The sequence below is a fragment of the Tamandua tetradactyla genome, chromosome 6 (genome assembly GCF_023851605.1).
Source record: "Tamandua tetradactyla isolate mTamTet1 chromosome 6, mTamTet1.pri, whole genome shotgun sequence".
Classification (NCBI taxonomy): Eukaryota; Metazoa; Chordata; class Mammalia; order Pilosa; family Myrmecophagidae; genus Tamandua; species Tamandua tetradactyla.
This window is the reverse complement of record NC_135332.1, coordinates 7,368,290-7,384,413: the sequence shown is the minus strand read 5'-3', so window position 1 is coordinate 7,384,413 and position 16,124 is coordinate 7,368,290. Positions and strand designations below refer to the sequence as shown.

Below are 16,124 nucleotides of genomic sequence, written 5' to 3'. Positions count from 1 at the left end.
GTCTGAGATTGAGTGGGCTGCTTGGGTGTCTGGCTCTCCCCGCACTAGCTGGGGTGACCTGCTAGGTACTTAGTCTTTCTCAGCCTCAGTTTACCCATCTATAAAATGTGCTGAGTACTTTGCCAGGAACGTGCTCAGTACAAATGATCAGGATAAGGTAACAGGTTAAACTGCCCACAGCTTTCAAATTGGGTTTTTACCAAAATTCATCTAGCTGTGTTCTGTTAATGAAACATACACCTAAAACAAAATGATCCATAAATGCTAAGAATAGAGGATGGGCAGAGATTTATCAGTGGAACAAAATAAAACAGCTAAAGTGGAATTACTATGAGTCACAAGGTCGATACACTTGGGCAAAAAAGGCCAAGGAGATACTTGCACCACCTGTTTTAAAACCTGTTGGAAATCCAGAACAGTTTAAAGTGTAGGCTTATTGCAAGAGTTCACAGAAATTTAATACAATCAAATAGATGAACCTGAAACAGCCTAATATAAACAGAATCTGCGTGAAAGAATGGAAAGGATATGTTTAGTTCCTCAAGTGTTGTTAGTCAAGTTGTCCAAACATTTGAAAGAAATAAGAGAAAACTCTATCTTACCTCACAACATACCTCAAAGTAGATTTCAAATGTATTTACAAGTTAAATACAAAAAAGAAACAAAATAATAGAAGAAAACATAAGTGAATATTTGGCTGTTCTCAGAAAAGGCAAGGATTTTCTGAGTGTAAAGGAAATGGAAGAAATAAAAAAGGAAATGCTTGAAAAATTTAACTGTACAAAAATTTAAGCTTCCCTGTTTCTGGAAGCATGGTAAAGTGAAATCTAAATGCAGTTTGCAGCAAATATGGCATTCATGTTTAAAGGGCTCTTTTGACCCTGTAAGAAATTTCTTTAACAACCTCTAGGGAATTTAAACAAGAAGTAATGCAAAGAAAAAGAAATACAACTCGCCGAATAACCGTGGGGGGTAAATTTACCTTAAAAATGATGAGGGATTCAATTCCTGGTGCCTGCTCATGTAAAAAAAAAAAAAACTGGAGGAAGCTGAAATTACAGTGTAATTCTTCACTTGTCACACCACACCTTGATATGACTTTGGAATGACTCTGGGGGTGGTATTTGGCAATATATGTCAAAAGTCTTGAATGATTTTGTGTCCTTTGACCTACTTCTAAGAAAGTATCCTAATAAAAAAATCTGAAATCCAGCTAAATTATACATGAAGAAAATCAGTAATATTATTTATAAAGGTGGAAAAGATTTAACTACATAGATGCCATAAAGGGAGAATGATTAAATAAATAATGACGTAGCCATAAACTGAAATGTCAGATATTAAAAATTGTTTTCAAAGCATGCTTTGTTATGACATAAGGACAGAATCTAAAACTGGTTCATTGTATAAGATTAATTCTATGAAAGCACATATTTCAATATAGACATATGTAGAGGAAGAGACTGGCAGTAAATACACCCATATTTCAACATGGATTCTCTCTTACATGGAAGTACATGAAGCTTTTTCATTTTTATACTTTTATTCATTTAAATATTTTCACAATGAATGTGTACATTACTCTGATAATAAGAAAAAAAATAATTCTTAAAAGAAGTATCTTCCTACATTAATTATACAGAGTCATTTCGGTCTCTTATAACCTGTAAAATATTATTTCTCTCATTACGAAATACCATTTTCTTTCAGAACTTCAGAGGTATAGAACTCTAATAGAAAATTTTATTTTCCACTAGTTTAAAAGAAAAAGAAGTGAAATATTTATGATCTGCTTGCAAGGACCAAGCATTGCTCTTTCTCATCTCCGTCCAAACTCTCCAATTTCTCTCTCATATGTTTTATCCTAGCAGAACTTTGCTCGAGGAGTTGCTGACTCAGTCTTCTGGGATGTGAATTAGCCACTGGATTTACTGAGACCAACCAACATGACATTTTTATCACCAAACATTGAGCCTTACCAAAGAAACAAAATTTATTTAATAAATAGATTTTATAATGCAAATTTCTTACATCCCTAAATCCGTAGTTGTTTATGGGTTATGTTTACTGGGTCGGAGATGGATGAGCAGATGCATTTTTAGTATATTTATTCTTCTTGCATTTGTCTTTGGCAATAAAGAAGCAGATATCACAAAATGCATGGGCCGGTTGTTAACATGGAAGAGATGGCATCAGACAGGCTATGGGTTTCATAAACACAGTCTCAATCAACAGACTGTGACACGGCACAGTGGGAACAAATACGGCAGAGCAAGATGCTGCTCCCTTCCCCCGGCTCCTCCGCAGAATCCCCACGTGTTCCTTGTTGTTGATGACGTTCTTGGCATTTTCTCCCGAAATCTAGAGAAGTTCTGTTTGTTAATTATTGCCCCTGAGCAAATGGCCCTTCTGATACATTTTCCCTGAAAGCCGGAAATAGGCCATATGTCCAGTCTTTGGTGATCCGATGACTGTCTTCCAGGCATTTAATGTTTTTTGAGAAAAATGCAAGACTCCTTTTGCCCTGGCTTTATTGGAGAGGACTGCTAGGCTTTTCATTGTCCTCGAGTCCCTCCACATGTTCGCTTTCTGTATTGCAACCAAAAGATGCGCCAATTTCAAGCTTCAGTCATTCGCTGAGGCCCCGGTGAGCAGGCGTGGGCCCCAAGGGGCTGGGCAGGAAATGGTGCGGCCCCCGCACGCACGTTGCTGCCCAGCCAGTGGGGACTAAAACCAGCCCTCAAGGTGCTGCCAGTCTTTAGAGGACACTCCTGGCAGTAGAGCAACAGGTCAGGGAAGATGGGGCCTCGGCCACTATAAGGGCACATGGCGCTGGGCTGGATGAGGGGTGAGCTCCAGGCGGTGCTCAGGGAGACGGGGCAGCAGGAACCCAGCAGCAGAGGAGGGGGCATGCAGATTCATGCAATTAGCTGGGAGTCACCCAATCATTCCACAGTGCTGTGCTGGGTAGCAGGGCTTCAAAATAATTTGCAGTAAAGAGACCAGCCTCTCTGGTGTGGAATGAGTCTCTTAGGATATATAAGTACTGACTGTGACAGGTTAGGTGCAGTTAAATATTTTAAAAACTTAACCAACCAATCAGAACGAAAGCCAACTCCCAAGCCTTGCTGCCCTGTGCCAGCTGAATGTGGGTCTGAAGAAAATACAGAGGATGTTGTAGATTGCACAAGCCTTTGGACTCTTTCCAAAATTAGAGACCTCAAAAATCCTTTAAGTGCATCTCTCTGTTCTAATTTGTTTGTGAGAGGAGAATGTGGCTCTTTGCTTTCTCTGGCCAAACGATTCTGTTGACACCGTCTGCTGAGTGCATTACCTGGGGCCGCCCTCTAAGATCTCACATCTCCCCAGACAACTTTTCATCACCACTGGTTTGAGGAATAAACTACCTCCTTATTTCAGATTTAGCTCGACCGGTGGTGGGAGCCCACGAATGGGTGCTCGTCCTCGGGCTTATTGAGAAATGGGCTGCAGCAGCATCCAAGGGCCTCCATGTCCTGACCACCTTACTTATACCTCCCATCTGAGAGCAGGCCCCCGTGCCAGGCCCTTTCCAAACTCCCAGACCAAAGCAGTAATCCACCCAGAGGAATGCTTCTCTTTTATAAACAAGTTCTGAAAGTACAGGGAGAAAGAAGGAAGATTCCTCAGTCCTGGGAGAGCCAGGCTTATAAGTTTAAAGCAGCAGTGTTCAAATCAGGGCCCAGGAATGCACTAAAAATGTAAAAACTGTGACATTGCATTAAAGGGGTTCATAGCTAAAAGAGATTACAGAATCTATGGCCCAGGATGTTTTTGGCTACCCCTGTTACCGGAAGTTAAAGCCCATGGGTCATACCTTACCACGCTCTCTCCCTACATCAGCCGGAACATGTTAGGCCCTTTCTTCTGCAGTGACCCTCTGTGCCATCCTCATGGCCTGTTGCCACGCTAGTTCTGGTTCCTTGTCAAGGTCCCACACCAGCTTGCCCTGCACCACCCAACCTCTGCCAGGGCCTGTCTGTTCACATGGTTTGAGGGGCTCCGAACGGACGCTCTAAACCTAGAACCTAGCCTTACCGCTCGACAACTTGACCGCCCCCATAACATCTCATGCGAAGGGCATTCAGTAAATCCTGTTCCGGAAGAAATCTGTCGCTCCACCAGTTTCCCCACCGACATTTGCCGAGGAGTTCTGGCTTCCGGCTCCTGTGCAGAACTGACTTGTAGCAACGTGAGGGAACTGGCAGCTTCCTGGACACAGTTTCTCTCCTGCAGCATCGTCAGTGAAGTCTAAAGTAAAGGCAAAAACAGACGTCAAGAACAGTGTGTTCTCCTAGGAACGTAACCAGGAAAACGTAATCTAGAGGAAACTTGAGAATTTATTGGTATGGCTCTGGCACAGCATGGTTCTGAGCTAGTTAAGTAAGGGCTTTTCCCCCCTTTTCCATCTGGTCCATCCCATCGGCCACTTGCGATGTTCCTGAACTGAGCAGCTGGTCTATCAGGAGGGTAACTTTGTCAGCTGGACCAGCTCTTATCTCTGTAAAAGCTAGATTAGCCTCTCCAGTGCCAGGGTTCTCTAACAGGTTAGCTTTTTTGTGTCCTGGTACTACTGGGTGCACATTCTTTAAAATCCTCATTTCTGAAGGAGCTGTTGCATAATTTAATGAGTGGCCCCATTGGTGCCTTATCATGCTCACCGTTGCACTTGGTCCCTGGGTGGTGCCAAGGTATGGAACAGACTGGGGTACCCTGGACAAGGTGGGGTAGGTCAGTCATAGCAGGTCATGGTCAGATCAGATGCTCCAGAGAGGAGGCTATGAATCAGGTCTGTCTAGGAATGTAGGCTGGAGGAAAGACCAGTGCATGGCAGAAGTATTGGCTTCTGAAGGTTCTGCAAAGGGCAACAGTGAGTTCTGGTTCCAGCTTGGAGACATACCATATCGACCTCCAACCCCACATCTCTCCCAGGCTCTAGGACAAATGTGGTGTTCAAGAGGCTCAGATCAAAGCAAGCAGAACCAGAAGGATGCAGTCTTAATCTGAATTAGAAATTCCCTACCAGTATCAGTTTCTCCTCAAATAATTCACTCTGTTATTGTTGGAGGGTAGTGTTTGTTATACACCAGGGGTCAACAAACTAAGGCCCAAGGGCCAAAGTTGGCCCACAACTTGTTTTTGTAAATATGGTTTTAATGGAACACAGCCGGGTTCATTGGTTTACCTGTTGTCTGTGGTTGCTGCCACTCTGCAACAGTAGAGTTGAGTTGTTCTGAACGAGACTGTGTCCTGCAAAACCCAAAATGGAAAATAAATACTAGCTGGCCCTTAAAGAAAAGCATTTGCCCGTCCCTGGTCTTCGCTAACCGGTAGACCCGTACGCAGAGGCTGTCTTGGGCAGACAGAGTTGAGGTGAAGGCTCAGGTCCCAGAATCAGGACTTCATTGCATTCTTAACCCCATCACTTATGAAGTGCCAACCTTGAGCAAGTTACTTAACATGTCAGTGCCTCAGTGCCCTCATCTGGAAAGTGGGTATATAAGTAATGGGCATATTATCCCACAGGGTGTTTTCAACAGTGGCTGTAAGATGTACATGGAAATCCATCAACAAATCGTACCTTTTCTTTCTAATTGAACTATAATTTACATTCCTTTAAAGTACACAATTTAGTGGTTTTCACTTTATTCTCAACATGGTGTAACCATCACCACTATCTAATTCCAGAACATTATCACCTCAAGACTCTGTAATGGTACCTGGCTAAAACCTCGGTGACACATGGTTCAAATCAGTCATTCTCAATGGAGGGGAGAAAGACACACACATGCCTGCATGCATGCACACACACACACCAGGTGCCCATCTCGACGTTATCTCTGTCGGCAAACCTCTCAGAAATAAGAGATTCATCAGGTGTCTCTGGCATTGAATTTATATTTATATTTGAGTCTCAAATTCTTTGAAGGAAGGCTCTTTGGATGTCCACTAATTATCCTGGCTCATGGATGTGGGAACCTCCATTGCTCTGCCAGGTGATGTTGGAAAACACCAGCTCCTTCTGACCACATACCCCAACCCCCTGCTTGTTTTCTGCCCTTGCCCTCACTCCCAGTGTTTTTGCATTCACATTTCTTTCACTGTTTTTAAACTTCAACAAAGGAAAGTTCTTTTTTTTTTCTGTAGTTTCAGCGAACATAATTTCTTCTTCTGGGTGAAGTTGGATAGAATTGTAGAATTTTGTTTACTCCTGTTGATGCTGCCAGCCAGGGGCGGAGGTGGGAGGGCAGCCGTTGGATCAGCACACAGTGAACAATGCTGACTTTTGCAGGATGTCCTTGTTTTGAGGCTTTGTCCTTGGTGGTGGTTTTTAAGCAGAAGCCACGAACAAGGGGTGCTCTTAGAAAGGTGGGGGGAGGCAGTAAAAATAGAGAATTATTTTCTAAGGCAAAACAGATTGTTTGAAAAACCATGTTGTCCTTGGATTTTGAGGCACTTGACGTTTTGTACATTATTACCAAAAACAGCATCGTGGTACAGATATGAGCTCTTGAAAGAACAGGGTTCTCTGTGGGTCAGTGGAGAGGAAGACGAGTCCAGGCTGCAGGCTGCAAACCTTTTAGTTTGTGTGCTCATGGATGAATCCTTCAGAGCTTCCCCATGCTCTTACCTTGACCTGTGTCCAGCAGAGTGGCCTGGGGCAACCTCAGAGTGGGAGTTAAAAATCCATGGGAAGGCAGGCAGGTGGGATCAGGGGGAGGCACTATAAGTCGGCTCTTCGATGTGGACCCTGGCTCTCATGTCAGGTGGTGAGTTCATGGGTGCTTAGTTTATTATTACACTTGATAATTTATGCTATGTGTATTCTTTGGAATGTGTCAGGGTTGCACAGATTTCTTTTTCTTTTCTATTTTTTTTATCCCAAGCTATTTTGAAACAACTGGGAGCTGACCGTTGAGCTTCAGCCTGTTAATTCCAGGACTATGTGACTGTTTGTCCCTTTAATCTACTTGTTTCTTTGCCCTGAGGATATCCCTCCTCCTGGGCCAGACAAGGAGGACTGGATGATGATGAAGAAGATGATGATGGTGATGGTGGTGGTGGAAAGGGCGAAGCAGGAGGTGGTGATGGTAATGATAGAAAGCACGGATTTAATACATACGACTATTAATAACAATAGCCAGTACATTCAGACACTGTTCTAAATGCTTTACCTGTATTAGCTCATTTAATCTTCACACCAGTCCTACGACATAGGCACTGTTTTCCCTATTTCACTGAAGAAGAACCTGAAATATTGGGTAGTTTGTCCAAAGTCATCCGGCTGACGATGCCGGTAGAGCAGGAACCTAAACCCAGCTGCCCACCCAGCTGTGCTGCCCCTTGAGGAGGACTCAGTGCCATCTGCAGTCCTAGCCAAGCAGAGAACCCGACTGTCTCTGGTACTTCTTCAGATGCACTGTTGAACGCTTTCCCTGACCGCAAGCCTCTGTGGGTGTGACTTGCCACTTCCAGACAAATCATGGCCATCCACTTCCAGACAAAGCATGGTCATCCACTTCCAGACAAATCATGGCCATCGCCTCTGTCTGTCCGTCTGGCTACCTGAGGTGCACCTCCAAGCAGGCCCTGAGCGAAGTCACTGACTTCATTCCTGTGTCTGCACCCATGACTCCCTTAGATGCCCTGATCCCCTGCTCAGCCCCCTGACTCATTACACAGCCCAAATGCCAGTATACCCACCTCATTCCTAGGCCATTACTCAGAACGCACGTACCCTGGGCTAGGCTAGCCCCTTGTATCAGGTATCTCTGGGGCATCACGTCCGTATCTTCAATCTTCCTAATCTTACTTGAACGGATTTTATCCAGAAATGATCATCTTACATTATCAGGAAATTATATAACCTTTCAGGCCAGGCTGATTTTTCTCTATTCTGGGCTTGACAGCTGATGATTCCAAAACAGGCATCTCAAGCCAGAAGATGGGAATATAATTAATATTCTGTATATCTATCAAAGTTCTGGAATTACAGAACAGACTTTCCATTCTGAAAGGGCCAATACCATGGAACACTTTCTTCAGCAGCTGTGTCCTCCACACAAAGGCTGCAGAGCTGCTAATGAGACGCAGGGGAAATGCATTCTCACCAAGTTCAAGTGTGGGGCTCCTGGCCCATGTGGGCAGACCCTGAGAGCACAGTTAGTGCTTCTGCAACTGAATGAGTAAGGGTAGTGGGTTGTGCTCTGTACTGCTGTGTTTAGAGACCAATCACCTTGCAGAATTTGAGTTGGCTTAACGGATCATAAAAAACAAAATTCTCATTCTCGATCATTTATCTAAAAGAGTGACTTTTTTTTTCTCCATCTTAATTCTATGGTTCAAAGCAATTTGGTTCTTGTAGAATGTGAGAGATAAGAAATGAGTCTTGTGCCAGGTCTGTTTTTCTTGGACCTGTTTTTGCTCTCAGGCTGAGAACTAGTCCACTTCCTTCATGACCTCAGATTGGAATTCCGTCCAACTGCGTTTCCCAAGCGTGGGCCAGAGCTGCTGGTGGGTGTGACATTCATACTACTTGGGATGATTTCCAAAGGTACTGAACTGATATTAAAAGGCATTAAAGTACGGGGTGAGAAAAATTTTCCCTTTTTGATTTTCTTTCAAATCTCAAATTAACTCAGAGAGACAATATTTGGGTCTAGAAAATCCTTAACGCTATAACACTTGTGAATTTCCCCTTCAGGACTAGAAGAGCAGGCCTTGGGCAACTGTATACAGCTAAAAATTAACACTTAGATTTTAAATTTTCATTGTATTTTTTTTTTATGGTTGCTTTCTATTTATGCAAATCATCTTGGTTTTCCAATTACCAGAGTGTTAAGTTTCTTTTTAAATGTTGACTCTTCCAAAGCTAGGCAATTTAAAGAAGAATTTTAATAATATTCCAATATTCTAATGATGCAACCATGCTGGCCCAGGGACCACACTTTGAGAAGGACTGCTCTGGTACCGTGAGTGAACAGTTGTTGATCCTGGTTTAATGTTAGACACACATGGGGAGGGTAGAAGATGCTAATGCTTGGATTCCAGCCCAGACCAATTAAATATGACTCTGTGGATGGGGCCTTGGCATCAGCATTTTATCAAACAACCCAGGTGTTTTCACTGTGCAGCTAAGGTTCAGGACCACTGCTCTAGGCTAAGCCACTGGTCCAGCAGCTTGCCGCCCTCTGGGCCCACACCTCTAGGGCATCTATCACCTTCACATCCACTTCCCCACTTGACTCTTCTCTTCCCTAACTTTTCCTCTTCTGGATTCCCAACAATCAGTCCCATAGTGAAGCCTTCCAGCAGTGCTTCTTAGTTTAAGACACCACAGATACCAGGCAGTGGCAATCACTTCCACAGCATTTGCTTGCCTGTTTATAAGTTGTCAGTCCAATTTCTGAATATCTAAGCCTTTTTTGGTGTTGTTCTCTGCCAGTGAATTGTCTTCACCTCAAAAACAATGATAATAACTGGACTCTTACTATGTGCCCGGCACTATTCTAACCACTTTGCGTGCATGAACCTGAATAATCCTCTAACATCGTCCTACAAGGGCGGTATGATTTTCCGGATGTGGAGACTGAGGCACAGAGAGGTTAACTCTCTCGCCCAGGGTTGCATGCCAGTAAGGCAGAGCCAGAATTCAAACCCAGGCGGCCTGTCCCCGAGCCCATGTTCAGAGCAGACAGAACCCCGGTCGGCTACTCTTGAGCCTGGTCCACATGTCCCTGGCATGCAAGGAGTCATAGGCTGCACTCCGCTCGCAATAAGAAATTTAAACTTGGACCCACAGTCTGCTTCAGTGACATTTGGAATCGGTATCTCTTTATTTTCAACTTAAATGATAATATCTCAGTAGGAAGCCCACAGCATTAAGTCCCATCAAGATTTTAACTCATCACGATTCAGAAGAGATCAGTCTTAAATGACTTTGTGTGTGCTGGCTATCAGGATTATAAATTGAAGATTTAGAAGTTAGCGCCCCCACAGTTTTGGCAGCTGGCAGGAAAGGCAACTGGGGAACTCTCCGCGGCTCTAATGGTTCTTGATTAGCTGCTCTGGAATGTGACCTTCAGCAGCCTCCATATTAGACATTCCAGGGCGTTTTCTGCCTTTTACAAAGCATCTGATTCTCATTCCACTGCTTAATTAGAGAGAGACCTTTGTCGGCTCTCCACTCCTCATGGGAGAGCTCCGTTGCTTATGCTCGCATTTTTCATCTTTTGTGTTCCTCCGAGTGCTGTTGTGGAAGACAGACCTTCTGCAGCGCTGAAGTCTTCTGCTAGGACTTGGGTGAATTCTCAGGTGCCCAGGACGCTGGCACTTCTGACTTCATTGAAGATTTTGAAATTGTGGGTATGGGAATGAATCCAAAGCTCCATGCTTGAGGCAGAGAGAAGCACTCTGATCATGGAATTTTTTTTTTCATTTTTCATTTTCCAAGTCCCCAACAGTTTAAGCCACTTTATATACATTATTTCATTTAATTCCAAAACGTCCTATACCACTGGAATTATACTCCTGTTTATTTTTCTAGATAAGGAAACAGAGGCTCAGAGTCTCATACTTCCCAGTGCTGAGTTACACAGAGAAGGAGGTAGGATTCAAAAGCAGGTCTGACAAGCTGTATGCCCCATGACCCTTGGTTTTATTTATATTCTGTCTACTCCCTAACTAGAAGTTAGATAGTGTCTCAGGGGAAGAAATACTTGGAAGGCATAAATGGAGAAAGAGGAACACATGCTCGGTTCCCCTGTGGCTGGCAGATCTTAGCCAGCCCACCCCTCCTCTCAAACTTCTCTTGTAGACTTTAGGAATCTGGTCCCACCTGTTACCTTCCTGTGCTCAGGCTGTCAGGGAAGGATGACCTAAGGCTGTTACCAGCAGGCATCTGCACACAGTGCGTCTACAGGCCAGCAGGCATCTGCATGCAGTGTGTCTACAGGCCAGCAGGCATCTGCACGCAGTGTGTCTGCAGGTCAGAGAGGCAATGCTCATCTTGATTCCACTCTTCGGGCTGGAATCACTGCCAACTTCAATGACTTCTCCCACCTTCAGAGTTTCTGATTCACTGGGTAGTGCTGATGCTGCCAGTTTAGGGACCACATTTTGAGAACCACCAGGCTAGAGAACCCCATCTCAGATGTTTATCAAGCTCGTCTGGCTGTGTTGAGACCCCAGTGATGGGGATTTTGGCCATATGAGGAAGATGCCCTTGGCAGATGGTGAGTGTTTTAATTTCTTAAAACTGCTGAAATGTAATATACCAGAAATGGAATGGCTTTTACAAAGGGGAATTTATTAAGTTGCAAGTTTATAGTTCTAAGATGGTAAAAATGTCCAAATTAAGGCAAGGCTATAAAAATGTCCAGACTAAGGCATCCAGGGTAACAAACCTTGACTCAAGAAGGCCGATGGAATTTGGGGTTTCTCTCTCAGCTGGAAAGGCACATGGCGACCTCTACTAGCTTTCTCTCCAGGCTTCTTCAGTGGCTTCCCTGAGGGCATTTTCTTTCATCTCCAAGGGTCTCTGGCTATATGGGCTCTGTCAGTTGTAAAGCTTTTTCCAAAATGGTTCCCTCTTAAAGGACTCCCGTAAGCAACCCCACGTTGAATGGGTGAAGACACATCTCCATGGACACCATCTAGTCAAGTTGCCACCCACAATTGGGTGGGTCACATCTCCGTGGAGAAAATCAAAAAGATCCCACCCAGCAATACTGAATAAGGATTAAAGGACATGGCTTTTCTGAGATACGTAATAGTTTCAGACCAGCACAGTGAGGAAGCCATTTGGGGTATGCAGGCTCAGGGAGCTTTGCTCCCCTTTCATCACAGTGATAGGAAACAACGAATTTTGTTGACATGTGGTGACCTTAGATAGTCATTCCCACTTTAACAAACCTTTGCCAGCCATGGCTCTGAGCACACCTCCTTCTGTGCATGAAACGGCCTTTCCTCCTGATTATTTTAGACTCCATGGCAGTGCCTCTCAGTCTGGAATGTGTGCTGGGACCATGTGGGGTCTCGTTAACGTGCAGCTCCTGAGTCAGCGGTGTTGAGATGAACCTGAATGGCTCCTGAATGGTTCCTGCGTGTCTAACGTGCTCCCAGGGGATGCAGCTCTTGCTGGTCTAGGCCCCCTGTGTGGAGTCGCTGCCAGTGCGTGGGGCATAAATGCAGCTGGGGAGCATGTTCGGAGTGGCAGCTGTAAAAACACCCTGGCCTCTCAGCCCTGCCGTGCAACAGAACCATATGGGGAGTGTCTAAAAGCCAGTGCTTGGGCCACACCCCTCAGAGACTCAAACTTAATTCTGAGCATGTGTGCGTGTGCACACATGCACATACACACACACCTGCCGCAGTATGCACCAAGGGATTAACTACTGGCATATTAAAAAAAGAGAGAGAGAGATGACACCCTTTTAGCTGCTCAAGTGTGCAAACCATGAACAGTTTGGGCTGGTTGCTTAGATGGGCAGGGGATATGAACCTATTCTCCTAGAAAAATGTTGTTCATGTCACCTGGGAATCTCATCAAGATGATTCTACTCCAGCAGGGTTGAGGGGTCCCAGGCTTCTGCATCTCACAAGCACCCCATGATGTTGCTGGTTCAGGACCAGCTGAACTACAAGGCTATGCCACAGGGACCCACCTAATACCCATCCTGTCTGGTAGTGATGGCAACAAGTGGCTTTTCTCTTCTGGAGTGTCCTCACCTCCTCTCCCCAGCAGTGCCATCTTGATGCCTCTTCCATTCAGCTTGGTATTGTTACAGGTCACTGAACAATACAGGTCAGTTCTCTTTTGCTAGCATTTGATTTTTCTTCCTTCTCTTTTCACAGTACGAGATGCAAAAAATTTAATCCCTATGGATCCAAATGGACTTTCAGATCCTTATGTGAAGCTGAAACTTATTCCTGATCCTAAGAATGAAAGCAAACAAAAAACCAAAACCATCCGCTCTACATTAAATCCCCAGTGGAATGAGTCTTTTACATTGTAAGTTGTCTCTTCTCTTCTTGATTGAGTTACTTCCTACATCTCATGGCTGCCCATCTCGTTATCTCTATAACTGTCTTTAAACATCTCTTCATTCTCAGGGCCTTCTCAGACTACTGTTAGAGAGCTAGCTGTTACCACCCCTTGGTTTACCAAGAATTTACATAATACAAGCACTAAATTATTAAACATGCCTACTCTGTATGTAATGAGAATACTGAGGTATTATGTATTATGGATATTATGGTGTTATGGGGATATAAAAATGTGTGAGATTTGCCCCCATCTGTCAGTGGACCTAGGTTATTTTGAAGGGTTAAGTAAAGGGGGTAATACGAGATATTTAATAATTGTTAAAAACAGGAATAAGTAATATGGGAAGTATTATTACCATTGAAATATGCAGATCAATCTTGCCTTTAAGCAGGGAAGGCTTCCTGGAGGAAATAACATTTAAAGTTAGCCTTAAAAGATTTATAAAATTTCAGAAGTAAAGATGGTAGAAGGAAAACAAGGAGTGATATAGTGGGTGAAGGGAATACACAAGGCAGTGATGAGAAAGCACTGGCTGCAGTTGAGCACACTCAAGCAGCCCTCCTTGCAAACTAGAATGCAAGAAGTGGTTTACCTGTGGACAACTAGAAAAGCAGCTCCCTTCTGTATAGAACGAGGCTAGCAACTTTTTTTCTGTAAAGGGCTAGATAGTAAGTATTTTAGACTTTGTGGACCTGCGGTTTCTATCAAGCAACTTAATTCTGTTCTGCTAGTGCTGAAGCAGCCGTAGACAATAAGGAAACCAATGGGCCTGGCTGTGTTACAGTAAGACTTGATTTATAAAAACATGGCACTGGGCTGGATGGGCCATAGTTTGCCAAGCCATGGTCTCAAGTGTAGGCTAATACTTTGCTGGTGACTCCATACCCACAGAGAGACTCAAATATCCCAGTTCTCTATCTCAGGCTCAAGCCTTGAGCATATAGTATCTCCCAAGAACCACCATCAAGATGATCATATGTCAGCACGCGCGTGTGTGTGTTCTTTTGTAGCAAATTAAAACCTTCAGACAAAGACCGGAGACTGTCTGTAGAAATCTGGGACTGGGATCGAACAACAAGAAACGACTTCATGGGATCCCTGTCCTTCGGGGTTTCTGAGCTGATGAAGATGCCGGCCAGCGGGTGGTAAGCAAGCCTCTAGGGTTGACTGTCTGTTGTCAGCCAAGCGTTGGTGGTCTCAGAGCATTAGACATTTAGAGATTCAAAAACTAAGCCGGGTCAAGTCTCTGAAATGGCAGTTGAAGATGTATTTATTTGCCTACAGTCTCTCCACAGGATGCATGTCACGAAACAGCTAGACTGAAGGTTGAAGGAGAGGGCTTGCCGAACCCGTGGTGTTGCTATGAACACTTAACTCTTCCTCTCTCCCATGTCTTTGAAGGTACAAGCTGCTTAACCAGGAAGAAGGTGAGTACTACAACGTACCCATTCCAGAGGGGGATGAAGAAGGAAACATGGAGCTCAGGCAGAAATTCGAGGTGAGGATACCCAAACAATTACTGCATCCGCCTTTCCTCCATAAAGCCTTGCTTTCGAAAGGGCCAAATTTTTGTGATTACATTGCTGAAAGGAATTTAATTGTTAATAATCTCTTTATTTTAACTACAAATGATATCTAATCATTTTTTTCCTTGCAACGCGTTGAGGTTTCACATCTGTCATCAGTTAGAGACTGGAAATTGGAAATATCCCAGAAACGGGCGTAGTTGGATTTTGCATAAGACATTGGTTGGCACATCAGTAGGGAGTCAGGCAAGGCTGAGTGCAGTGTTCTCATTCCAGAGCAGGGACTGTGCTCCTCGGAAGGAGAAGAAATCAGTTTGGCCTTCCCTTGGGAAGTCGTTTGAGTGTAATTAAGCTATCGTGCTGGCACCTAAGCTTTATTCTTTTCCTGCAGAAAGCAGAGTGTTCCTAATTTGAATCTAAGAGACCAGCCTAAACAAATATTCCTGTGCATTTTGAATTCTCTTTGATTTTTGCTCCAGGTCTGTAGAAAAAGCTGTTCTTTCTCCTACTTCCCATTTGGTATTTGTTTTTGCCCCTGTCCCACATTCATCAGTTTTCTCCTCCTTTCTTTTTCTGCTCTCCTTCTGTCCTCACTTCTTTCTTTTTCTTTTCCTTTCTGTGCCTCTTTCTCTTTACTTACCAGACATCTCAGCTTTAGGCAAACACTATTTTCTCCAAATCACAGCTTTTATCTTTTCTCTATTTCTCTAATCCTAAGTATTCTGGCTGTTTAAGGGATGCGTGTACATGATAACTTCTGACACAAATTACCCAAAATTAGTCCAATCTTCACAGGTTTAGGGCATAGACCTCCATTAGGCTGCCCTTGCTTTAGACACCAGCTGCAAGCCCAGGGGCCCCAGGACCACCCTAACATCTAACCAACTGTCTGTGAATTCAGGGGTTCCCACTCCCCCTGCAAAAACAGTAATTCACTAGGAGTCACGGACACAGGAAAGTGCTGTACTCACAACTGCAGCTTGCTCATTGCAAAAGGATACATCTCAGAGCCAGGCAAAGGAAGAGACCCAGAGGTGAGGACTGGGAGGGCCCCCAAATGCGAAGCGACCTGAGCCCTCTTTTGTGGAGTCAGGATGCGTCACCCGCCTGGCACCTCGATGTGCATCATCACCCAGGGAATCTCTTCTGAGTCTTTGTGTCCAGAGTTTGTACTGAGGATTCCTTATGACTGATGGAGTTGGACTCAAGCCCCTCCCCTCCGAGGAGGTCAGGCTGACAGTACTTGGCTTAGAGTCTCACAATTGCCCTTTCGGGGCTGGCCGGCTACCACCCTAAGACTGTAGGGTAGAGCAGCTCCACCTTGAGTCGTCTGGTACCTATAAACCATCAGGCATGGAGTGGGGAGAGTGGCCACCACGAATAAAAATGATACTCGTGACACCCAGGAAATTCCAGGTGTTTGCAGTTCACCTCCCAGGGCCCAGCAAAGGCAGGCCTCTCTGTAGCCTACAATCAGTCTGTCTGATTAATTCCCTTTTGAATTGTTCTCC

General features: G+C 44.4%; 1 protein-coding gene across 2 annotated transcripts in view; it reads left to right on the top strand.

Annotated features, from left to right (window-relative positions):
* Window positions 1-16,124, top strand: part of PRKCA (protein kinase C alpha) — a 446,150-nt gene that overhangs the window by 335,771 nt on the left and 94,255 nt on the right. For both annotated transcript variants that reach the window (XM_077163627.1, XM_077163626.1), the window contains exons 6-8: window positions 12,895-13,051; window positions 14,098-14,232; window positions 14,489-14,585. In XM_077163627.1, the coding sequence (XP_077019742.1) occupies window positions 12,895-13,051; window positions 14,098-14,232; window positions 14,489-14,585 (389 nt within the window). The remainder of the gene's footprint in view (window positions 1-12,894; window positions 13,052-14,097; window positions 14,233-14,488; window positions 14,586-16,124) is intronic.